Below are 25,908 nucleotides of genomic sequence, written 5' to 3' on the forward strand. Positions count from 1 at the left end.
AACCATGCGAGGGGATGGAGGGGGCGGGGAAGAGGGTGTTCTCCCCCGTCTCTCACACACACACACACACACACACACACACACACACACACACACACACACACACACACACACACACACACACACACACACACACACACACACACACACACACACACACACACACACACACACACACACACACACACACACACACACACACACACACACACACACACACACACACACACCTGGAAGAAAGCAGTTTTATAGATTTTTAGAGTGTTCTTAAAGCTTCGGCTCAAGTGTATCCTCCCAGCTAATTTCTCCTTTCATCTTTGATCCCCAGCACCTGGCAGAGTGTTTAGAGCAAAATAGACCCATTATGTATAGTTGAGTGATTGAATAGACCCAACAGGATGAATTTTGGAACCCAGGCCATGCATACCCTCAGGGGTTCTAGATGTCATCTACTTCCCAGCCAAAAACTTCAAGAGGATTCTCATCTTGAGGCCGTCCCACCCTTGGGGCTGCAAGTGCCGGCCAAACCTCTGGATCCTAATGATTTTGTGACACTGTGGCCAAGGGATGCATATTCTTTGGTCCTTTACCTTACCAGGCCTTAAGTGAAGGGCTAGAGCTACAAAGGCTATTAGGACACAGGCTCTGCCTCACGAGGAGTTTACAAAGAACAGTGGATGATCCTTTGAGTCTTAAAGGATGACTCAGAATTCACCAGGGCATCCTAGGGGTATTCTAGCCAGGGGAACACTGGGAGCAAAGACTTGGAAATGAGAGGACATGTTTTGGGGAATGCAAGTATATTAGTTTGGCAAGGGTGCCATGGGGAATGAATGGCAGGGATCTGTGAAGGAGGAGGGGTTGGCCATATGCAGGGTTTTTATAAAGCATACTAAAGAGCCTGGACTCCTCACTTCTGATGGCCAGTATCAGATTTCTCTCTGAGACTCATTTCCTCCTCTCTAAAAGATTGTTAGGATTAAAGGAAGTAAGGATGTAGTTGAACCTGAATTTGTTTCTGGGCAAAGAGAGTGGACTAAGTTTGATCCATGAGGAATTAGAGAGGGATGTGTCACAGACCCCAGAGGGAAAGGAGGAGTCTAGACTTGGGGAATGTAGGGAGCCAGCTCGCAAGGGTCAACCCCATGCTGCCTCCCCTCCCTCCCCATTTCTGCTGGTTTACCATCTGCCCCCTCCTCCCCGCCAGGGGCAGTACTGGCTCTGACTACTTTGTGAGCAGTCAAGCAGAGAGGGAACCCTTGGAAAGGAACCTTCAAGGACTTAGAAGTTAACAGGGCGCTGGCTCCAGGCACAAGGGATAGGGGCCTATTTATGGGCCAGGAGGTCAGACTAGATTAGGGAGACTGAGGAGAATCCCCTCAACTTCCTCATTTTGGGTCTTTGTCATGCCAGGAGTCATGCTCTGCTATGAGCCTTGTGCAGCAGGGGACGCCTGGCCCTCCAGCTTTGGAGTTCTTGGGGCATGAGTTAGGTGGGCTCTTCCAGATGGTAGGCAGCAGACCTCCATGCATGGAGGTGCAAGGCCGGACCTCCTCAGGGAGATCAGGGTGGAAGGAATCCCTAACTTGGCAGGTTCCTCTTCTTGACTCCACTTTCTCTGTCTCACCCTTCACCTCTTTCCCTGTGTCTTGTCACTTCTTCTGGCCTTCCCAGCAGCTGGCTCCCACTGTGTGTTCAAATTCAAACTCCCCGAGAGACAGATTCTAATTGGGTCCATTAGCTGCCAACCTATCTGAAAGTCCCTATTTGGCCAGCTCTCCAGCCTGGCCACTTCCCAGGCCACTAGCCAGACACAGGTGAGATCCTTGGCCAGCTAGCTGTGAATAGAATTATGCATATCATGGGACAGATCTCAGTAGGCCATGATGGCCTGCAGCCACTTTTTTCAAGATGGTGTGAAGGTATGTCCAAGAACTGATTGAAGTAGGCCTGCAACTGATTGATTCTGTACCTCGCAGACATTCCCTTTTCCAATTACCTGCATGCAGTTGATGCAGTTTTTTTTTTTGCTTTGGGGAGACTGCTGTCCCAGAGCCCCCACCCTACCTACTTTTGAGGGCACCAAGAGGTGGAAGTGATGGACTTGAACCAGAGAGATATCTGACTCAACACCAAAGTCAAGCCTCCCTTTGGGCAATATATATTTCTATCAAGCAGGAGTTTTTAACCTTTTTTGCTCCCATGCACCCCCTTGGCAGCTAAGTGAAGCTCACGGACCCCTACTCAGAATGATGGTTTTAAATTCATAAAATAAAATATATAGGAATTCAAGGCAAATTAAACTATTTAAATACAATTATCAAAATTAAGAACCAGAACTGCACAACACTGTAAATTGACTACATTTCAATTAAAAAAAAAGAATATGAAAAAGAATAATAATAAAAAAAACAGAATTCTATTGTAGAACATCCAGTTGGTGTTAGACCAGTTGGAGGTGAAATGGAATAACAGGTCATTCCACTAAGCTAGATGAGGGTCTGCACTAAGCTGGTAGAGGTAGGAGAGGAAGCGATGAAGCCAGATAAGCAAAAAGCAAGGGAAGCAATAATATGGATGATCCCCAAAGTGCAGGGGAAGAATGAAGATGGAGGCCTGGCCAAGAAGAATGGAGACACCAATGACAGACATAGGGCTTCTGATGAAGGGTTTGGCTGTGGATAGGGCACAGAGGAGAGAGGGCATCTGTTCTTGCCCTCAAGTCACAATACGGGCACTTTACCTTCTGTCCCCCTCTCCCCAACGGTAGAATTCTGCCATTCATTCCTTTTCACTACGGGATTATCATGAGCCAGCGAAGCAGGGATGGCTGCACCATATGTCAGTGTTCGGTACCGTTTCTTCATAAGGACCCAGTGTCTGGAGCTAGTGAAGTACACACATCCCCGCCACACTCAGAGTTATACATTCTTCTGACTAGGTTCTGGCAACTCTTAGTTTTGACTCCTTAAAAGACACCTGCCCTCCTGCATCTCACATCTGTTTCTCAGCATATATTCTAGAAGTGGCAGGAGGAGGCCCATCACATCCTCAAGGGTGAGAAGGGGTTTCCTTGGGCCAGGATCCCTGTGTCTTTAACCCAGTGGGGATACCCCCTGCTCCTTCCTTTGGAACCTCCTACAAGGTGCCACTGGGAATCTACAGGGTCCTAGCCTCCCAGGTACCACATAACTTACCTCTTTTCATCTGCTTTGTTTAGCTTAGCCATGTCCTCGTAACCTTCTCCAGGTGAGGTGTGTGGGAGTGGGGACGGCTGTCTGTACTACACTGGGAAAAGATCTAAGGGAGAGAAGAGTTTGCCTCACTGTGAAGATGGGGTCAGCATGCTAGGACTCAGTGGGGAGGAGAACAGGCTGACTGCCTAGTCCCTTCTGTTGCCCTGGATACCCTCCCAGGGGCATCCCAGGATACTCCAATGACTTGGGCAGTGGGAAGTCATTCAGCTGGTTAAGCTGTAAGGTTAGTGATGCCATTCTTCCTCAGTCTCCTCTTTTTCTGCCAACCTCTTCAACGCTGGTTACCAGGCTCCACTCATCCCTCCTAGATAATCTTCCCCACACAGACTAGTGCCTCCCAAATCTCCATTTCCATCCCAGATCTCTTCTGACGACCAGCTGGATGCCTCCATTTTCCTGTCCCACTGACACTTCAAACTCAACAAGCCCTAAGCAAAGCACCTCATCTTCCTCCCATATACACGCCATCTCCTGTGTTGCTACCACAGTTAATGAAATAATCACCTGCCCAGCGGTCCAAGCAAGAAGTCTGGGCTTCATTACTGGTTCCTCTCTCTCCTTCTCCCCTCACATCCAGTTCCTGGTGATTCTTGAATCCTTCCATTTCTTTCTGCCATCACCCTAGTCCTGGCCAGCATTATTTCTGCCAGGAGAATTGAAAACCCTTTTACTGGACTCCCCACATCCTCTCCTGTCTTTGTCCTCTGCAGTGGAGTGATCATGTCTTCCCCCCATGTAAACCCCTTCAGTGGTTTCTCATTGCTCTAAGGATGAAGTTCAGGCTCTTTGACACGCTCTGTTAAGCCTTTAACTGTGCTTGTCCTGTTTCCTAATGTAGTTAATGTTCCAGACAGACTCACCTTTGTTTAGTTCTTTCACTCACCTTGTTGCTCACCTCCGAGGCTTTGCAAATATCGTCTACTTTCCTAGAGTGCCCTCCCTGCCCTCTCCTGTAACAAGCTTCTACTCTTCCCACAGGACTCAGCTAATCCTGAGACTCCTTCCCTGATCCCGAGTCTGGGCCACATCCCCTGCGGTGAGCTCCCACCTGTACCCCGAGCTTCCGCTAAAGCATACTTCTTCGAAGTTGTTTATTTCAGGATTTGTCTCCCTTCTCATGTGTGCCTGCCCTGGGAGGAGACCCTTGACAATTTTCTTACCTCAGTGACAGGTTGAGTGGGGCTCTGTTTCATACTCTTTGTTCCAATCTGTAGCCATGGGCCACTCCTCCAGCCAGACTAGGGAGATGAAGCTGCACAAAGCCACCCCTCCTGGGGGCAAAACAGCCGAGAATCCCCGGCACGCCTAGCAGGTTGCTCACACAAGAGGGTCTTTCCTGAAGCCAGAGGTCCCTCCACAGCAGTGCACGAGGCTCCATTCTCTGGCTGTTTGGTGCCCCCAAGCATATAATGACAGGCTGAGGATTCCTTTGATTTCTGCTCCCGGGTCTTGAATGCAGCAGGTGCTGGGGAAATAAATAGAGCTTGTGGGACCCTGGGCCTCTGAAGACTCAGCTGCTGTGGGAGACATTCTCCTCCCATAGGCTCATTGTCTGATGACCACCTTTTTTCCTTTCTATCCCCCTTGTCCACATCTGAGTTTGGGGAGGTGTCCCAGGCACTGTTTGGAGGGACGCTCAGGTGTGGGTTGGCCTATTATTGGAGAGGCTGGGAGCCTCTCTGGAGAAAGTGGCCTTCTTGTAGGGGTGGGGGTGTCCCATCCAGATCCCTGCACACACTTCCTCCTCTCTGTGCCTGGTCCTGCTGGAGCCTTCCTTCCAGCACACTTTGCGCTGACAGGGGATGAACACATGCTCAGTTCAGTGCTGTGTCTTTTTCTATGAAATTGAAGGTCCCTTTTGGCTGCCAGGCAAGTGTTAAGTGAAGACAGAGGCAAGACTTACTGGTTCTTCCTGTCCTCCCACCCCCACCCCAACACATACATAGTGTCATTCACTTGAAATGATGACAAGGGCTTGAAACTGAGTATTTTGCATACTGGAGAAATGAAGTAAAAAGGGGAAACGCTTGAGAGGAACTGCAAAGCCAAGCCACCCGAGAGCCCAGTTCACTAAGTTCACTATTCTATTAAGAAAAAAAAAAGGTGTATCAACCTTTACTAATTTTAACATTCAGATTCATTCATTTGTTAAATATATATTTATGGAGCATCTGGTAGGTGACAGGCACCACACTAGGAGGTAGGCTACAGTGGAAGGCAAAACTGCTCTCATTGAGTTTACACTCTACTGAGGAGACAGCTCTCTGATCAAAGAAACACATAGTTCAGAGCAAGACTGCAGTGATGAAAAAAACTACAACAGTGACTTGGGCTGGAAAGAGAGGCATGTGATGCTGCTCTGAGAGCCTTCAGTGTCCTACAAAGAATTTGATCCAAGAGCTGTTGACTGATGAGACCCAGAGAGAGGGCAGGACTTAGATTTGGATGTTATTGTAAATGGTTTTGCTTTAGACCTTGGGTGTAGTGAGCTGAGGTCATCTTACCCCTTTAGTTCATGGTGCATTACTATCACGGCTCCACTTGAGTGCCCTCTCATTACATTTGATCTGTTTCTCATTCCCATTCCCCGTTTCCCTCATAGGTGGGTAATGATGAATTGATGATAATGAGACAATCTGCCCTGTTGTCTGGCTTTCTCAGAGAAAGCTGATGGGTTAGGATTTAGTCAAATGGGAATGATGAAAAGATACTGGGTCAAGTTGAAGGGCACTGGAAAGGCTATTACTGGAGGCTGGATAAGAGGGAAGAAGAGAGAAGAAATGGATTGGGGGTAAGTTGCTATTGAGCTGGAGGTCCTGATGACTTTGAGATGAATACTGAAGATGAAGATGCAAAGTGGAAGGAAGCGAGGCTAAGGTCAGAGGTAGGGTGCTCGAACAAATGAGTGTGAAGTGAAGAAGATCTGGGGTGATGACAACATTCCAGGGCTGAGGTGAATGGAGGAAGTCATTGAAGAAAAGATCATTTTGTTATATGGTTATTAACATGGATCAGGATAATGGAAGGGGCTGAGGTGGAAAGCAAGAATATAAACCAGGGAGCAATGCCCTTGAATAATGAGGGGGAGTTAGGAAGGGTTGAACAGGATAAGATTTGACTACAAGGAACAGAAAACACCAAAATAGGGATTAAACAAGACAGAAGTTTAAGATACCCAGTGATAGCCTGTTCAGGGCTTGTCCATACTCCTCAGTGTCAAGAAATCCAGTCTCCTATCTTATTACTCTACTCTGCATGGTGCTAGTGCCCCAAAGCCAACTCATGGTCCAAAATAATGCTGCAGTTCTAGCCATCACGTCTTCAATGCAGGTAGCAGGAAGCAAGACTAGATGAAGAGAAGCATACATCCCTTCCTTTAAGGACACTTAGAAGTTGTGTACATCATTTTCTCTTTTATTGGTCAGAATTTAGTCAGAGCTATTAGGGACACTGGGAGATGTCATCTTTATTTTGATTAGCCACGACCCCTGCTAAAGTACTGAGAGGTCCCGTTTCTAGAAAGGGGAATCAGATATTGGGAACGACTGGTATCCCAAGTGATGGGGAAGTCAGCAGAACACAAAGTACAGGATGAAGGTGATACAGGATGGCATGAACCTAAAATGGGCAATATTTTCTTCAAAGTGGGTGGAGAATAATCTGGGAGTGGTATGGAGGGGACCCAAACCCCAACTCCCTGGCCTGAGGAAGATAAGATGAGCTTTGAGAATAAAAGCCACCACCAGGAGGGGCTTTTGGGATGGATGGGGAGATAGGAGCTGGGTCAGGGACCAGCAAGGACAGGGTGATGTGTGGCTACTAGATAAAAACAAGGATGAGAAGCTGAGCTGACTTCGTCATGGCAGTGTCCGAGGGTGGGTCTTGCTTGGCCAGAGTGATCAAAACCAGAAACTGCTCCTTCTCCAAAGTGCATGAATTCATCTACCACAGCCAATCAGCAGGTTACTTCACATACCATCCTGCTACCTTTGCATCAAGTGCTTGTAAACTTGACATCCCAGCCCTGGGATCAGTCCTCAAAATTGTCAATTTGAGATTATCTGATTATATATATACGTTGCTTCCCAGCACCATGAAGGAAAATTCAAATACCAGAAATGACCTACTAGCCCCACACTGTTCAGGGTAAGTGAGTTTGCAAAGCAATAAGAAAACAATCCAGTTATTTTCTCCATAGCTGAAATTTAACACTGTTTCTTCACGACCAGTCTCTCCTTTGGCTGTTCTACCAGGAGCACGGTGTGGGGCCTCCCCCTTCCCCGCCAGGCCCGACGTCCTCAGGGATCTGAGATTCCAGTCTCCCTTCTCAGGGAATTTCTTTAATCAAGATGTTGAGCTATTTAGGGGGCGGACTGACTTGAGCTGTACCACACAACTGTCAGGAGGAAGTGGCCTCTACACACTCCTGTGAGCAAAGGAAGCAAGGACAGCTGTCAGCAAGAAGTCCTGACGATGCTGTCTCCACGACTGTGACTGCAGGATGACAGGAAGCAGATGTTGCAGTACTGAGCAAGGCCTCCCAGCTGGTCCCTTCACAAGTTGTGTGACCCTGGGCAATCTAGTTAACCTTAATTCTCCTTTTGTTTAAAAAAGAAAAAAAAAAAAAAAAAAAAAAAGAGTGGGGAGGAGGGTATCAAGTACCTTGCTGAACTCTTATAAGAAATAATTTCCATACATATAAAATGCCTAGCACATGCCCAGTTCACGGTAGGTGTCATACACAGATCTTATTTAAAATGTTATTTTAAATTCTATTAGACCATAACCTCCCTGGCGACAGTGACACTGCTTGGCACTGCAGCTAATCATCAAACACTGATGGAATGAATGAATGAATGAATGAACGAACACTAAAGGCCCAGTGCTAGGGGTGAGGGTGCTGACCACTGCTTTGGCGGTGGGGGGGGGCTGCTAATCAGGAGTAAAACTCAGGAACCTGAGTTCAGAGGCCAGCTCGGGGGCAGCCCTGGGACATAGCTGGAGACACTGTCAGAAAAGCTGCCAACAACTGCTTACACTTAGCACAGCACTGCCTTTAAAAAGAAGAATCCAGAAAGTTTCTGCTGTTTTTCAGATGAGAACACTTAGGTCCTGACTTGCATGCTTTTGTACACCCTCACCCCCTAAACCCCAGCGATGAGGAAGGAGGGCCTAAGACATCCCTCCGAGCCCAGATAAGTGACATGAGTGATGCGGTGCAGTGAAGGGGGACAATGGAACCCCCCCACCCCATGCATCCCAACTGCCCACCGAAAGGGGGTCTTCTCTGAACCACCTGCTGCTTCCCCAGGCCCACAAAGGACAAAACATGTTAGAGCAGAACTGAAAACAGATCCAACAGCATAAGGCAGAAGCAAGGCAGATTAATACAACTGGCTGAGGTTTTTTTGGCATTTGGTCCTTATCTAACACATTTGGAAGTAACACAGGGTACTTCTAAGGATAATGGGGAAGAGGGCAGCAGATACCCCGAGTACCAACCATGGGACCCAGGGGAGCATCCCTGGCCTGCTCAGCAGCTTCCTTCCTGGGTCCAGTTTCGGGCATTGATGAAGAGCTGGAGCCAGGGGGAGGTAGTCAGAGTGTCAAATGGAGGGGGTCGCCATGCCCACTGCCAAGGCCTCACAGACCGCTCAGGGTGAGGCATGAGAGCCAGGTGGCGGCCATCAGGGGAGCAGACACCAGCCACACCCCTTGGGGACCCGTTGGGATTCAGGGGGTACTGCTCTGTGGGGTTCCCGTCATCGTCTGCCCAGTGCAGCGGGGCCAAGCCCCTGGCCTCCATCTGGGCTTGGAGTTCTGGAGAAGAAAACGCCATGTAACCTGGGGTGGAAGGAGGGACATGAGATCAAAGTGCCTTCATGCCGACCACTTGCCCTTGTCCTCAGGCCCTCCCCTGGCCTTGCCTTCCCAGAGCCTGACCTTCCCCATGAGAGCTCCACACAGGCAGCACAGCACCCTCCATCCCTCGCAGCATCAGGGCGGGCCCGGGGCCCACACGCACGCTGGACCAGCGAGACTCATAACGCCCAGACACGTTGTGGCGCAGCAGGAGGCCGGGCCGGGCTGGCCAGGAATCATGGCCCGTCTCTGCTGCCTCCTCACTGGGACTGCCTCCCACCCAGCCCAGCAGAGCCAGCAGCTGACAGCCGTTACACACGCCCAGGCTGAAGGTGTCTGGCCGCTGCCGGAAGTGCCTCAGCTCAGCCCCGGCCTGTGGGTTAAACGTCACAGCAGCTGCCCACCCTAGGAGGAACAAGGAAGCTGCGGTGAGACCTGGAATGAAGGGCGACAGCTGTATTTCCCTGTTACACAATCCCAGGACCCTCCCCCCGCCCAAGCTGAGGGCAAATGCCAGGGGAGAAACAGGTTTACTTGCTTGAAACAGACGTAGCCAACTCCTGGGCCAGAGATGGCCCATAACAAGCTTTCTGCTTAGCCAGCAGAGCATTTTCAAAATTTTTAATTTAGTTACCTAATTTTTAAAAGTAAGATTTTACATAAAAAATTGGGATTTTTGGCTTCTCTTGAAAAACAGAAAGATCTGGCCATGCTGATCCAGCTTTCCAACAGGACAATCTACTGAAGCGGAGTAGCAGCTGCTGTTTCCAACAGGGCATGTGCCCTCCAGGTTGGCACGGCGCCACCCAGCCCACCTACCTCACTTTAGCTACCTGCAGGCCTTCTGCTGGCATCTGGCCCAGAATGAATGCACTCATGCCCCACTGGCCAACCTCATGGAGGTGAGAAGCCTGTTCTCAGGCAAGGACGAAGGGAGCTAAAGTACCTCTTCAGGAATGAGGGGTCAGAAGCCGGCACACTCACCTTTAGCAGAGCCAAGGACGTCCGCATAGCTGAAGCCGCCCACAAAGGCCACCCCGCGGAATGTGTCCAGCCTGATTGCTCCAGAGGAGAGGTCCTGCATGGTCACATCCCACACCTGGCAGGACAGGGGAGGGAAGTGTCAGATGGCAAATGTTCAGAGGCCCAGCCCCAGCTCTGCCAGGCACCCTGCTCACCTCAAACCCAGCCAAGTGGAAGGCATCGGCCATCTCCCGGTCTCCATTACTGCCCTCTTCTCGAAAAATGGCGACTCGGGGGGTGGGGCCACCTGGGGGGAGGAAGAATGTCATTGTGCTAGGAGACTACTTCCCCACCCAAGCCCCCTAGACACCTTTTCCAAGGCAGGCCTGGCATCCAAGCCTTGGGCTCCAAACCCAGGCCCAAAGTGCGCAGGAAGCCAAGCCCCTGCACACACTCCCTTACCAGGCTCGTGAGGCACAGAAGCTTTGGGGAAGGTAGGGGGCAGGCAGTAGGTGGGCCCTGTCCGCTCCCTCAGCCCCTGTTCTTCCTCTGCCACACAGTGTGGCTCTGCCTGCAGCCGGTCCAGCTGGAAACTGGTCTCCTCCCAGAGGGCTCGGAGCTGCCCGACAGGCTCCTCCAGAACCACAGCGCCGTTCACTGACACCCGGACCTAGAGGGAAGTGCAAATCTTTCAGGGGCTGAGATCAAGGATGTGCACCCTGGGCCTCCTCCGACGCTGGTAGAGGTGAACCATGGCCTCTCCTCTGTGGGCCGGCCGTTCCTCTTTACTTCCTCACCGTGGCATGGGGCCCGGCATCACCCGTGTGGCCCAGCTCCAGGCAGTGGAGGCCGGCATCCCAGTAACGAGTCAGCACTTGGGCCACATCTGGCTTCTGCACCTCCAGCACCAGGCCTGGCTCCTCAGCAAACAGCACAGGCAGTGCTGAGAGAGTAATGGGGGCATTAAGTGACTAGGGTACTGCCAGGGACTCAGGTGCAGTCGAGGGGAGGGGTTGGTGCTAGAGGAGCAAAGGCAGGGATCAGGGATGCGGGGATGGGGTGTGGCCTGGGAGAGCAAGGACGAGGATGCAGCATCAGGGTCTGCGGGAGGTCTCAGAGGGGTGCAGTCAGAAACGGGTGTCACCTGGCTCAGTGGTCAGAGAAGACAGCAAGGGACTCCAGGGAAAAGGGGCTGGGGACATGCCATTCTTTAAAAGGACCTGGAGTCCACAGGGTGGGGCCTGGATCTAGACCCCAGGTTCCTCACCATCGACCCCAGGGGCAGGTATGTCCACCTCTATCCCACAATTCCCAGCAAAGGCCATCTCTAGCAGGCAGGTGATGAGACCCCCGTCACTGACGTCGTGGCCTGAGCAGAGGAGGTGGTCTGGAGGAAGGAGAAAATTGCTCAGCAACCTCGGGACCCAAACCTGGTTGCCCCGCCCCACTTCTGGACAGTGGGCAGAGGTTGTGTGCGAGGATGCGGGCACTCAGAGAACCAGAGAAAAGGGCGCCGGATTCCTCTTGCCCCTCTCACATGCTCAGCTGGTGAATGCTGCCATGTGTCAGCCACAGGGACTGTCTCCCCCAGCGCCTCACTCACCTTTCAGCAGCCCCTGGGTGATGCTGAAGGCGTGCACCAAGTTCTCGGGAAGGTCCAGGTCGGGAGGCTGCTCACCAAGCTGAGAGAAGCACTGGGCCAGAGCTGTGCCCCCCAGCCGGTGCTGCCCAGGACTCAGAGGCACATAGAGCAGATGGCCTGGGGAGACAGGGAAGGGGTGAGGGGAGATGGACGGCCCCAGAGACCCGCTCCTCACTGTGCTCAGGAGCACTGAAGTTTCCAGGATGTGGCAAGGCACCCAGACCACAAGCCCCAGAAAGCACCACAGCCCCAGTGCTGAGATGAGGGGGCCCAGCACTCACAAAGCAGACCCCAAACTAAGGACAAGGCTCTGAATACACAATGCAGTGAGGAGGAGGAAGAACCCATACCTCTCTCTTTAGGATGCTTGAGGTCTGGGGTCACAGTGGCTGTGATGTCTGGACAGACAGCATAGGCTGAGATAACCAGTGACCCTGCGAAGCAAGGAGAAAGGGAGTGAGGCACTAGCCCAGGCCCATAGGCCTGGTCCTCTCCCGTTGGTCCCCAGACCTCACCAGGAGCCCGCACGGTCTCAGAGCCAACCCGGGCAGCCATGCTGAGGGAGTCCTTGCCACCATCCACCGCCACACCCAGGGCCGCCATCACTGCCACCATAGCCTCACAGGCGTCAGCCAGAGCCGCACCCTCCCCCGGGAGCTTAGCTGCCCACATCCAGTTCCCGCTGCATTTCACATCCTAGAAAGCAGCAGAGACTTGGCATTAGAGAGGGAGCGCGATGTGCAGAGTCTGGGGGCAGAGGGGTAAGCAAATGGCGGATGTGGTTGCATCCCAAAGGCCTGGGGCTCCAGGGCAGGAGCTGCAGGGGACTCACCCGGAGGTCAGTGACCAGAGCAAACACCAGGTTGGTGAGAGCTTCAGCCACGGCCAGCCGGGCAGCAGCCTTGGGGTCCAGCAGGCTCTTGACTGGCTGCTCTCCCAGGGCTGTGGCAGCCCCTACGAGCGCCTGGTGGCTCAGCGCCACAACCGCCACGTCTGCCAGAGGGGTCTGCAGGGGTCCGACACACTGCTGCTGTGCCACCAGGCCACCCACGGAGCGGTCCACCTGCAAGAGGGGTTGGCAAGAGGCCAAGGGACAGGGACAAGGGGGCGGGAGGAGGCCTGGCTTGCCCTGAGCAGACAAGACTCAGAGCGTGGACAGCAGGGGACCAGGCCATCAGGGTAGCTGCCCCGGCCCTGGTGAGGGAGAGGTGCAGAGGGCTGAGGGGGTGGAGCTGGGGCGCAGGGAGGACCTTGTTGGTAAGGTAGCGCTTGCTGGCCACAGCAGGCAGCCTGAGAACCCACGTCAGAGCCTGGCGCACGCTCAGCCCTGCGGGCAAGGCCAGAGGCTGCAGCACAGGAAGACTCCTCTGGAGGAAGAACTCCTGCAACACGGACAGCAACAGGGGTGTGAGCACGCAGGGGAGCGCCAGGCGCTCAGGTGACAAAGCACACGGAGGGTAGAGGGTGGTCTGAAGGGCTGGGCCAGAGAAGGGAGAAACACAGCCTCCCTGCCTGCCCCCACATACCTTCTGGGGCATCTTGCCCAGCACCCAGTCCAGGTCCAGGTCCACAGGGTTTGAGGGAGGTGTTGGGGGTGCATCCCCCTCATCACTTCTTTTCCCAGGAAATTCCCGATCATCCACCAGCACTATCTGTAGACCACAGGGACACCACCCAGAGAGAATAAGACTATGACAGTTAGCAGGGAATAAATACTTCTAGAAAGCAGGGCAGAAATACTCTTTCCACCTCGTTTGGCTTATCTGTTGAGTGCCCCTCCCTTACCACCTCCTACACACTGTTCCCCACGGCGTGTGTGCCACAGCTCTCGCCCTCCTCTCATCTCTGTCCTGCGACAGCTCCCTCCAGTACCTAGGCGGCTCAAGCCCACCCACAGTGCCTGCTACCCACTCCCCAGGCCAAACTCAAACTCACTCTCCTGTCTCCGGTGATGGTGCCCACAAAGCAAACTGGGCAGCGTTCCCGGGCGCTGACACGACTCAGGAAGTCCCGGTCGGGGGGCCTCAGCAGAAGCGCATTCGACTCCTGGTACTCGGCCCCCCAGATTTCCAGGGCACTCAAGGTCGGATCCGCAAGCTGCACATCCATGTGGGAGGATGAAAGGGAAGGGTTAGGGGCCGCCCCCAAGTCTCATGATCTTGCTGGGAGTAGGGGGCAGATGGGTGGGGCTGGCTGGGACTAGCAGGGACAGGGAGACAGCCAGACTTCAGGGGATGAGACCTACCTGGAAGCGACTGGTGTAAATGATGGCTCCAGCTGGGTCACTCAGCTCCTTTAGGACATTGCCTGGTGAGAGGGTTTCCAGGGGAGGTGCTGATCTGGTCTTGGTCAGCACCGGGCAAAGGAAGGGCCGTCCCCAGCCTCCAAAGAAACCCCTAATTCTGTGAGACCCTGTGCAAATCGCTGCCGCACCCTCCCCACAGCTATCCCATAGCAGCAGGCTGCTACCCACCAACCCTGAGCCTGTCCCGAAGGTGTAACTGGTGGGGAGTGAGACCCAGAGATGGGCGCTGGTTACAGATCTTCGATGCCTCTCCCTAAACCAAACCTGGCAGGAGACCAGGCAGGCCTGGTCCCTTGTCTCCTCCTCTCACCGTTGCCACCGGCACCCTGGTCATGGAGGCTGCAGATAGGGTTCCCGCCAGGAGCCTCTACACAAGCCCGGATCACGCGGTTCATCTTCTGTTCCATCTCTGGGTCTCCCCGCTGCACAGCCCCAAAGTCCAGGTCACTGGCATTGTCTCCCTGCACCTGGAGGAACAGATGGCATAGCTCCACTCAGGGGGGCTGGGAACTCACACCCCACCCAGGCATGGGGCCTGGGGATATCATGGAGTCTGAATCTGAGCTATTCCCACTTACCTGCACAGATGAAGCAGCTCCGCCCCCAACTCCAATTCTATAGACAGGACCCCCAATCTTCACAACATCCATGCCTATGAGGAAGGAGGGCAGAATCAGAACGTGGCGAAGTGACCATAAGAAATGTCAGTACAAGGGAAGCTGTTATCAGGGGAGAGCAACCAAAATTACAAATGCACATATTTTTAACTAGGTAAATACACTTTGAGGAATTTACCCTCCAGATTTATTCGCACAGGTACAAAATCACTATGCACAAAACTAAACAGTGTGGGATTAAATTTGCATTACCAAAGATGGGAAATAATCTAAATGCTAACCGAGAACTGGTTAAACAAATTATGGTATAAGCCATACACTGAAAAACTAAGCCACCAAAAAAGAGAATTACATATGAATATAGTGAAGTAATGTGATCTCATTGGTAAGCAATGATCTCCAAGCACATTGCTAAGTTGCAAAAGGCAAGGTACAGAAGTATGCATACCCACTTATGTCAGCATCAAAAAGAATAAAATACTTAGGAATAAATTTAACAACAGAAATGCAAGACTTATGCATAAAAACTTATGAAATATCTTAGTAGACTTAAACAAACTGAAAGAGATCTCGTTTATAGATTGGAAGACTTAACATTGTTCCAGTGGCAATACTCTCCCCCAAAGTGATCTGCAGAGTCAACATAATCAGCTACCTTTTTCACAGAAATTGACCAGCTGGTCCTAAAATTTGTATAGAAATTCGAGGGAACTAGAACAGCAAAAACAATCTTGAAAAAGAACAAAACTGAAGGACTCATATTTCTGCTTTTAAACTTACTACAAAGCTACAGTAATCAAGACAGTGTGGTACCAGCATAAGGATAGACAGATACATATAATCACTGGAATAGAACTGTGAGTCCGTAAATGAGTCCATACATTTGTGGCCAACTGATTTTTGACAAGAATCCCAAGACAATTCAATGGGGTAAGAATAGTTTTTTCAAAAAGGGTTGTTAGGACAACTGGATATCCACATGTAAAAGAAGGAAGTTGGACCCCTGTCCCAAACCATATACAAAAATTAATTCAAAAATGCATCAGAGACCTAAATGTAAGAGCTAAAAGCTATAACAGTACTACAAGAAAGCATACGAGTAAATCTTTGTGACCTTGGCTTAGGCAATAGTTTCTTAGTCATGACACTGAAACCAGAAGCAATCAAAGGAAAAATAGATAAACTACTTTACCAAAATTAACAATGCTTATGCTTCAGAGGGCACCATGAAGAAAGTAAAAGGACAACTCAGAGAGAAAATATTTGCAAATCATGTATCTACCCGATAAGGGGCTAGTATCCAGAATATACAAAGAACTCTTACAATGCCATAAATAAAGACAAATAATCCAATTTAAAAATGGACAAAGGAACCAAAGAGACATTTCTCCAGGGAAGATATACAAATAGCCAACAAACATATGAAAAGATGCTCAACATTGTGAGTCATTAAAGAAATGCAAATCCAAACCACCATGAGATCCTACTTCATATCCACTCTGATGGCTATAATCAAGGAGACAGATAATAACAAGTACTGTCAAGAATCTGGAGAAATTGGGACTCTCATATGCTGCTGAGGGGGATATAAAATGGCACAGCTGGTTTGGAAAACAGTCTGGAAGTTTTTTAAAAAGTTGAGTACAGTTTCCATGTGACCCAGCAAATTCACTCCTAGTGAAATACCCAAGAGAATTAAGAACATAAGCATGCAGAAAAACTTGTACACAAATGTTTATAGTAGCATTATTCATAATAGCTGAAAAGCAGAAACAACCCAAATGTCTATTAACTGATGAATGAATAAACAAAATGTGATACATCTACATTGTGGAATATTATTCAGCCATAAAAAGGAACAAGGTGCTGATATACACTATAAGATGAATGAGCCTTGAAGACATGTTAAGTGAAAGGCCACATATTATGTGATTCCACTTATAACAGGCAAACCCATCGAGACAGAAAGTAGACTATTGGTTGCCAGAGGCTGAGAGAGGGGGGATGGGGACTGCTCACAGGTACAGGGTTTCTCTTCGGGGTGATGAAAATGTTCTTGAATTTGTGGTGATTGATGTACAATTTCAGTGAATACACTAAAAACCACTGACTCATACACTTTAAAAAGGTGAACTTTATGGTATATGAATTACATCTTTAAAAAATGGTTATAAAAATATGCACATATGCTATTTGTTTGAAAAAAAAGGAGGCAAATATACACATGGGTCTGTTTACATATGCAGGAAATACATAGGGTACAAAAGCACCTGATTAACACAGGTTATCTCTCCGGAGGGAAATTGGGTGGCTGGAAGTAAGAGAAGAGTTTTCACTGTATAACCTTTTTTCACCTTTTAAATTCTGAACCATGCAGCTGGGTCACCCATTCAATAAATGGCACCTGGCCTTTATCTTGATTCTGCCACAGCTCCTAGCATGGTGCCCAGCACCCAATGGATGCTCGGTAAATGTTTGACCCACTGAACTGAGCTTGCGTATGAACTCAGGTCCTAGATAAACACTGGCTGCCTTGACTTAGCAGAGTGGGTCCCTGCCATGCAGAAGTCAAACAGGGAAGAGATAAGAGGCAACACAGACTAAGCCTGCCCCACTGGCATAAAGCCCTGCCCTGCCTTGAAAATCTATACTGAGGAGAAGAGATATGAGCTGGGAGATAAAAAAGCAAACCACTGAAGTGTCCTCTAAATTCCCCTCCTGTGGCTGCCAAGTGCTAGGGAGGAAGCCGGCTGGATCTGGAGAGAGGTGGCAGGCTCTTACCTGGCTTTGGGGGCTCCTTGCTCACGTGCTCAGCTTCCATGGTCCCAATGCCTCCACTGAACATGATGGGCTTGATCCACTCACGCCGCTGGCCGTCTGGGAGCTGGAGGCCCAAGGAGCGGGCAAAGCCTGGAGCATGGATGTCACAGGGAGAGGGGACAGGGTCTAGTCACCCAGTCTCCTCAGCGCTCACTGGGTCACACACCTCACCCCACCTCTGGGACTATTATCTGTGTTTATTATCCCCCATGTCCCCCAGCCTCACCAGCCAGCACTGGTTCTCCAAACTTGTTGCCGTAGTCGGAAGCCCCATTACTGGCCTCGATGGCAATCTCCAGGGGTCGGGCAAAGTTCTCAGGATACTGGAGGCGTGAATCCTCCCAGGGCATGCTGTAACCTGGGCAGGAATGAGAAATTTGGTTACACTGTAAAGATGAAAGCCAGAGAAGCCAGGGTCCTTCAGAAAGAGACTAAGCCACTAAGGCCTACCTGGGTGGGTGGAATGTCCCACTTTAGGGAGTCCCATTTTAGGAAGATGTAATAAGATGCAAATTTAAAAAATGCAATAAAGCATTGGTCTTGCTCCCCACCTCCCACATCAGCCTTCCCACTGACTCTTGTGATCAGAACTCTTCATGCTTTCTAAGAAAGTGGATTCTGGGGGCAGCTGATCGTCACAAGTTCAACCCAGCATCACGTTTTCTTGCTGAGTAGGTACTAGTTTATAAAGAAAACTGTGGTTCTGCAAAGTCAACCTGGCAGCCTGGGTCTGCCCCTGGCCTACTGTCCTCCTGACATAGTTGGCTAAAGGCCAGCTACTCTAGAGCCCTCCCTTTGACCTAAGAGAGAAAAGTGTTCGGCCCCTGCCAGGACAAGGAATCTGGAGGGGAGATGGGTAGAGAGGAAAGAGATGGGACCTGGGATGTGCAGGTTTCCGAAGCAATAGCCAGCAGTGCCAGCCACGACGTGGGCCCCGTGGCCTGTGCACTGCACATCTCGGATCCGGCCCCCTGTGCCAGTGGTTGCACCGCTGAAGGGGGCTACTCCTGTGAAGAGAGCAGGGAGACGTATGGCACCAAAGAGGCAAATTCCACCTCTGACCACAGCACTGAAAATAAGGACATGCAGCCGACCTGATGTCCACAGTGGGCCTGGGACCTTTGCCCTATCCTGCCTGTCCCTCCTGGGGACTCAGCTCACCCGTGGGGAAGTTGTGAGTCTCTGCTGTGAAGACAACATGTCTCAGCCCCTGATGTTGCCGAAAGCAGCTTGGCCGTGTGGGGTCCTCAGGCCGTAGGAATTGGACTTCCTTCCCCTGGATTGCACTGTGGACACATCCGTTCCGGACCCCGTTTCCTTCCTGGGATCTGTGCTTACCCCACCGGAGCCTGGAGCCTCCTGTGCCCTGGCTCTGAGGTCACCCCAGCCTAGGGCACAGCCCACCTGCTGTTGTCACAGAACTTGAGGATGTTGTTGGGGTTGGAGGATGCCTGGGTGCTCATGATGGACTCAAACAGAGAGTGTGCCAGCTCCTGCCCATCCACGTGGAGTCGGCCCTTGAAGAACCAGTGTCGGCTGTGCTCACTACAGAGGGTGTCACGGGGAGGGGAAGGCAGGGCGGAAACACGGGTCATTTCTCAGGCCTTGGCATGTCTTCTCACCAGTATAAACATAACTACAGCCAACTGGTGCTTAGCTCACAGGTCAAAATAGATTCCAGAAAGTCATAATCTTCCAACAGTCTGTCACTGTGATTCTCCAGATCCAAAGTGAAGATAAAAACCAAGATGTGAATGCAGACTACTGGATAGACGGGGAGCCCAAGCACTCAAACAGACTCAGGGAGGCCCCGAGGCCAAGAGAGAGCCATGGAGAGTCCCTGCTGTCTTCCCTTCCAACCTCCGTGGCCTCAGACATCAGAACGTCCCCATTCCTCCCCACCTATTGGACTGAGCCAAGTCGAAGACCTCCACAGTGCTGGGGTTCCGCTGCAGCTCCTGGAAGCGCTTGGTGTAGAAATCCAGGTCCCAAGAGTCCAGGGCCAGACCTAGGAGACAAACCCCGGAAGAGCTGACTGTTGGACTCCGCACCCTTACCAGCCTAGCCTGGGCCTTCCTCCAGGGACCCCTGCTCACCCAGCTCCTGGTTGGCTTTCTCCAGGGCAGATTGGCCCTCGGCCAGTATGTCGATTGGGCCACCTAGGGGGACTTGGATGCAGCCAAGGGAGAAGCTCTGGATGGGTTGGGGGAAGTGCTGCTCTGTCATCCGGTCATGCAGGGTGGCCAACGCGATGGCCTCCATCTCAGCTGAAGGCGGGTGGGCAAACTAGGGGTGGAGACACAGAGGGCAAGGGGTGCAGAGGTGATGCATGGACAAAATGGTCTACCTTTGGTCCTCCAAGCCATACAGGGCCAGCCCACTGCCAGCCTACATGGCACTTCTGCTCAGATTAGAAAAAGATACCCCTTCCAGGCAGGAGTCCCTGTCAGCATGCACAGACTAGAGTGCAGGCTGTGTTTGTCCTATTCACTCCTCGACCAGGTGACCTCAGACAGTGAACAACATGCAAACAGGGCAGGCCTGAAACCAGAACTCCTCCCCCTGCTTCTCACATCATTTCTCCAGAGTTTAGGACCCAATCTCTTATCTCTGGCCCACCTCCTCCTCCTGATCCCCCTCTGGTTGCCTACCGCCTCACCGAGAGCAGGTAGCGCCGGGTCCTCTCTACGCGGTCCACAGCCCCCAGCCCCACAGCCTGGCACACTGACACGATGTTGGTGGAGGTCGGGGTGGAGAAGTTCAGCCTGAGGAGTGGGCCAGATGGTTAGGGCCTGAGAGCCCCAGCTGAGAAGGTGGATCCTGCCTGCTGCTGTCCAGCCAGTCTCCCACCTCTATCCACTCACCCCACCATTGGCCTCCAGCCTCAGACCTGGGCACCAAGAAACCTGCTTCCAAAGGTGGTTTAAAGCAAATCATAACTGTCCTTGGAGCATCAGACTGCTTCAATTTCAACTCAGAATGCAACCTGTTATATTTCCAGAATATGCCTGGGAGCTGGCTCACTCTTCAAAGACATCTTCCCACATGGGGAAGGTATGTGCAGAACTTCGAGGCAGGGAGTGGGATGGAGTAAAGGGCAAACAAATTTCCCAAGGATCACAAAAGGAGGAAGAGGAATGAAAGTGGAAGGGGTGGGCAGTATGTTTGGAAGAGCTGATGTGCTCTGGACCACGGAACAAGTTGCCCAAGGCTGAGACACTTGCCTGGGCCCGACCTCCAACAGCAGGTCACTGGAGCCGGGAAGGAGCCAGGACTCCTGAGCGACATCGTCCAGTAACAAGGGGCAGCCAAACAGCCACGTCAGCTTCTTCAGTTCCTCAGCACTTGGGGAAGAATTAACTGCAGGGAGACAGAGCAAGGACACCTACAGAAACTGCCCCTGGTACTCGGTACCACTCCCAAGAATCCAATACCTGGCCCAACCTGTCCAGTTCACATTGTAGCACAGCTCGGTCTTGATATCCTGCAGCTCTGGCAGTTTCTCTTGCAGCTTCCTCTGAGTGTACCCACAGGCTGCTCCCTCATGGCCAGAGGGACGGACATAGAAGTGCAGGACTGAGGACATCTCTGCAGGTGACTGTTGCTGGAGAGATGAGTTGTGTTCCTAAAAAATAACATTAGCTAGAGCCTATCTGTTGAACCGACTTCAAGTTTCAAGGCCAGCTGAGGCTTTGGAGGCATTAGGGATGGGGTGGGGGAAAGGAGTGGGGGCATTCAGGGATACAAGGTAACCTGAAAAATGTAACCTTGGGGGTTTTAGCCAATCCTGCAAAATGTGGGCTTTAGTAACGTGGGATTGGGGTATACATGTATATCCTTGACATGTGTTCCTTGTACACCACACTTTGCTGGGTCCCAGGCAAGATCTTAGGAACAAAGCTGTGAACAAGATGAAAATCATTTCTGCCCTCGTAGAGCTTACATTTTATTGAGGAAGACAGCCAAGTACCCAGACATTTCCAGTCCATTGTGACCAAGGTCAAGGGACTGTGGGTACCAACCTAGCACTCTGGAACTGGGAAAGACTTCCTGGGGAAAATGGCATTTAAGCACAAACCTGAAGGATGAGCTGGATTGGGCTGGTTGATGAAGTCAAATGATAGTTCCTCTACTTCAGTTTTGAAATATTATGTCCCTGCTCAAGGTAAATCCAAAGGCTTTAGCCTGACACTCGAAGGCCCTCCACATCTCTCCCCAGCTACTTTTCAACTTGTGATCCCACTCCTTCTCATCAGGACCCTGGCTTTACTCACTAAACCCTGCCTGGTCCCCTCTCCATTCCTTTGCCCCTATCCTAGAATGCCTATACCTATCCCCATCCTACCTGAAGCCTTCCCAAGGTGAATACAGATCTCACCAACTCTGGTAGGCCCCCCCAGCTGCCCCAGTGCTCAGGGACATCTCCCTCCTAGCAGAGCTGAGGGCTTCTGATCCATACCACTCATTCAGCTTTGATGATACACATGGGACTCCCAGGCATACATGGCCTCTTCCCAAGGAAATGGGAGAAAAGGAAGGTCATTGCCTTACTTCTTTACTTGGACAACTCATAGGCATCTCAAATCTAATTTACTCAAGGCTTAATCTGATTATTCTGTCAAGGTCACCAAAGATTACAAAGTTGTGAATCTAGAGCTCAATAACTTCTTTACCTTATTCAACCTCTAGGCAGCATTTGACTTATTCAATCCCTACTTCTTGAAACCCTCCTTTCCTGGCTTCATGACCACTCTCCTGATATTCCTCTACCTTCTGTTCTGGTTGCTCCTTCTCAGTCACCTGTGCTGGCTCCTACTCTTCTGCCTGACCTCTAAATGTTGAGTGCCCAAGGCTCTGCCCTTGGTTCTTCATCCCTCTACATGCTCTTCTTAAGCAACCTCATCCAGTAGCTTTAAATATCATCTATTAGACTGAACCAATGAAATTACCAGCATTCAACCATTTTTGACCAAAATGGCAATTTCATATGATTTAATATCTGCCAACAGATTCCATAACTTTATTTAACTCTGACTCTCCAAGACTCCAAACTAGTACATTCAAATGCTTAGGTGACATCGCCACATAGATGTCTCATAAACACAGAGGATAGCCTGTTCTGACAAAAAGAGAAATTGTGATTTATCATTTCTCCAGAACTCCTGTTCCCATCTTCCCTATCTCAGTTAACACCACCACCATCATCCAATCTGTTGCTCAAGTCAAAAACACAGTAGTCAACCTTAATTCTTCTTTCCTTGAGCCCCCTCTATACCCGATCCACCAGTTAATCTATTTCCAAATGTATCCCAAACCTGTCCACATGCTTTCAACTCTGCTACACCAGTACTCACCTGGATTAATGCACCCGATTCCACTCCTGCCCCAACCACAATCCACCTGCCACAAGTTAGCATAAATGAGATCATGGCTTCTCCTCACACATGGTCTAACATTCTAACTCATGTCCTGGCTTATGTGGTCTGGCCATTGCCTACATCTCCAACACTGTCTCACACTACTCTCCTTCTCACCCATGATGCATCAACCACACTGGCTTCTTTTCTATTATTCTAACTTGCCAAGCTCAGGTCTAAAAGGCATTTTTCTCACCCTGATCTTTGCATGACTAGCTCTTTCTTGTTATTTGGACTTCAGGTGAAACTCACCTTCTTGAAAAGGACTTCCTTGATCAACTGCTCTGAAGGAGCCATGGTAAGATGGCCTTATTTTAACTTTCTATATAGTACTTATTGCTATCTGACATTTTAATTTATTTTTAGCTCTTCCTTTCCCACTAGAACAAAATCTCCATGGGGGCATGAATGTACTAATGAATGTACCTCCACTGGATTACCAAGGCTTAGAACAATACCTGGGGCTTAAAAAACAAAAATCTAAAAACTGTTGACTGATTGAATTAACTCTCGATTCCCATCATTCACCAGGCCAAGGCTAGTTTCAGCAATCAGTGCTCCTGCCAGATCTTGATTCCTCACTATCTCAGTGATTCCTGCTCCGTGTTTATCACCCTTTTTAAAGTTAGACGCCTCAGTCGTGCTCCATACCATAATTCCTTCATAGGAATTATCATATCCATAAATCATTGTATTAAACCAGCTGATTTTCGTCTATCATTCACAGTAAAATAGAAGCTCTAATAGCACAGAGACAAGACTGTTTACATCAGGGCTGTCTCCCCAACGACTAGCATGGTGCCTGACATAAAATCGGCGGCCAAAGGAAAAAAAAAAAAGTAGGCGGTCAAAGGATTTTTCTTTGTTGGTTGAATTGTTAGAGAGGGCCTGAGTTTACGTGGAGTCTCCCTGCCGGGCGTCCAAGAAACGGGAAAGGGCGCATGCACTAAGGCGGGCACGCAGGCCCCCGCTAGGCGCAGTAGCCTGGTGGGGATCCTGCAGGGGCCTGGGTCAGGCGTGGGGTGGGTGGCTACCGGTTGCTGCATGCGGGGGCGGCAGGGCGGGCGCGCGGTGGCCATACGCACGTGGTAGCTGCTCCTGCAGTCCCTGAGCTCCCCGAACCGGGCGCGCAGAGCAACGTCATCCGCGCGCGCCGCGAGCAGAGGCGGAGCCTAAGAGCGCCCCTCCCGGCCGGCCCAGGCTGCAGCCGCGCTCTTGCTTCAATTCCTAGAGAAGCTTCTCCCCGCAGAGGGTTTGTCCCACGAATCTCTCTTGAGTTAACGTTTGTGAAGATACACTCGGTTCCATGTCCCCTCTTCTCTTGTCCCTGTGCAAACTGTGACGGAGACATACTTTGAATGCAGGAAACGGAACCAGGACTCAAGTTTCCTCCCCCTGCTCCCTTGGCTTGCTTTCTTTCACTTTTGTCTTTTCTGAATGAGCTGATTTGTTTAATTCTTAGAAGAGTGGGAGGCATATATTTTTAACTCCCATATTCTGGCTAGTTACAGTAACAATAATAATGATTGGAAGCATTTATTAGGCACCCATTAAAGCACTTCACATAATCTCGGTCGATCTTCACAAAATCCTTATTTGACAGATTTGGAAGCTGAGGCATATTGCAGTGATTCATTCCTTAGTTTCGTAATGCAAACACTTATCACTTTCTACCTATGTACTTGTTTTTTGCACATTTTTAAAACCCTCATAATACATACCTGTATGATTGTATTAGTCAGGATCCTTTCAGAAAACAGATGGTACACTCAAAAAGGTGTAATCAATAAGAATTTAGTAGTCTACTTAAAGAGACATGGGCTGGATTAAGGGAACCAGCAAAATACTGTGAGCCGCCCAGAGCCTGGCAAGAGCAGAAAGTGGTTACCACCTCCAGGCTCAAAGGGACAAAGGGAGGAATGGTGTTATTAGCTGGGAGAGAAGTGGAGTCATGAGGGAAGGGCATTCAACAGGACAAAGGAAGCCACTGCCACAAGCACAGTGTTGAGGGAGAAATGGAATAAACACAGGATTCTCTTTCCTCCTATCCTGTGTCCCGTACCAAATGTCTGTCTCCCGTTAGCTAAACCTAACCAGAAGCCTGAGGGCAAGTATGCTGGAGTAGTGTACCAGGGCAAACACAGTACCCAGCCCAATGGTCTTTATTTATTTTTTTTAAACTGAATTATAGTTGATTTACAGTGTTGTATTAGTTTCTGGTATACAGCATAATGATTCAGTTATATGTATGTATGTGTATATATATTCTTTTTCATTATAGGTTATTACAAGTTATTGAATATATTTCCCTCTGCTATACAGTAGGACCTTGTTTCTTATCTATTTTATATATAGTAGTGTGTATCTGCTAATCCCAAACTACCAATTTATCCCTCCTCCACTTTCTCCTTTGGTAACTGTAAGTTTGTTTTCTATGTCTATGAGTTTCTGTCTGTCTTGTAAATAAGTTCATTTGTGTAATTTTTTTAGATTCCACATATAAGTGATACATGATATTTGTCATTCTCTCTCAAACTTACTTTATTTAGTGTGATAATCTGTAGGTCCATCCATGTTGCTGTAAATGGCATTATTGCATTCTTTTTCATGGCTAAGTAGTATTCCCTTGTATATATATAGTGTATATATACTATATATACCACATCGTCTTTATCCAGTCATCTGTTTATGGACATTTAGTTTGCTCCTTGGTTATTGTAAGTAACGATGCTATGAACATTGGAGTGCATGTATCTTTTTGAATTGAAGTTTTCTCCAGATATATGCCCAGGAGTAGGATTGCTGGATCATATGATAAGCCTACTTTTAGTTTTTAAAGGAATCTCAATACTGTTTCCTATAGTCAGCCTAATGGTCTTTTTAAAAGAGTCAGGCAACACAGGAACGTTCAGAGGAAAAAGTGAAAATTTTTATCCTCATTCTTCCTATTCCCATTCCATTCTCCCCAGTACAGGGCCAAGACTAGGATAAGGCAAGTACAACAATTAGGATGCTACATTTAATA

General features: G+C 49.9%; 1 protein-coding gene across 7 annotated transcripts; it reads right to left on the bottom strand.

Moving 5' to 3' along the window:
* Positions 1–50: 50 nt before the first annotated feature.
* PFAS (phosphoribosylformylglycinamidine synthase) lies at positions 51–24,122 on the bottom strand. 7 transcript variants are annotated; one of them, XR_012499369.1, is made up of 32 exons: positions 23,918–23,993; positions 20,911–21,091; positions 20,691–20,826; positions 20,126–20,231; positions 19,563–19,752; positions 19,369–19,474; positions 18,871–19,011; positions 18,628–18,752; positions 18,345–18,473; positions 17,693–17,824; positions 17,428–17,556; positions 14,608–14,681; positions 14,340–14,496; positions 13,970–14,031; positions 13,660–13,821; positions 13,251–13,376; positions 12,975–13,106; positions 12,557–12,787; positions 12,240–12,420; positions 12,075–12,158; positions 11,686–11,841; positions 11,350–11,469; positions 10,880–11,025; positions 10,545–10,752; positions 10,298–10,389; positions 10,104–10,218; positions 9,201–9,524; positions 8,760–9,101; positions 4,418–4,722; positions 3,762–3,900; positions 3,198–3,300; positions 51–2,886 (listed from the first exon to the last, which is right to left on the bottom strand). XR_012499369.1 is itself a non-coding variant. In XM_074342233.1 (29 exons), the coding sequence occupies exons 1-28, from the start codon at positions 23,960–23,962 to the stop codon at positions 8,791–8,793; spliced, it is 4,101 nt and encodes a 1,366-aa protein (XP_074198334.1). In that variant the 5' UTR covers positions 23,963–23,993; the 3' UTR covers positions 4,747–7,683; positions 8,760–8,790. The 7 variants fall into 7 exon arrangements, 3 of the variants coding, with proteins under 3 accessions (XP_074198334.1, XP_074198333.1, XP_010964259.3); XR_012499371.1 differs by having other exon boundaries at positions 3,198–3,900; positions 23,969–24,122; XR_012499370.1 differs by lacking the exon at positions 3,762–3,900.
* Between the last annotated feature and the right edge of the window lie 1,786 nt (positions 24,123–25,908).

Source organism: Camelus bactrianus, chromosome 16, assembly GCF_048773025.1.
Source record: "Camelus bactrianus isolate YW-2024 breed Bactrian camel chromosome 16, ASM4877302v1, whole genome shotgun sequence".
In the NCBI taxonomy this organism is placed as follows: Eukaryota; Metazoa; Chordata; class Mammalia; order Artiodactyla; family Camelidae; genus Camelus; species Camelus bactrianus.

What these genes read in the sequence shown, in the direction of transcription:
- PFAS (XM_074342233.1), bottom strand. Translation starts at nt 23,962, where the DNA reads ATGGCCACCGCGCGCCCGCCCTGCCGCCCCCGCATGCAGCAACCG. An exon ending in CACCCAGGGGCTGCTGAAAG is followed by an intron (nt 11,470 to 11,685) that starts GTGAGTGAGGCG and finishes TCCTTCCTCCAG; the next exon opens with ACCACCTCCTCTGCTCAGGC. An exon ending in TTCTGTGCCTCACGAGCCTG is followed by an intron (nt 10,390 to 10,544) that starts GTAAGGGAGTGT and finishes TCCTCCCCCCAG; the next exon opens with GTGGCCCCACCCCCCGAGTC.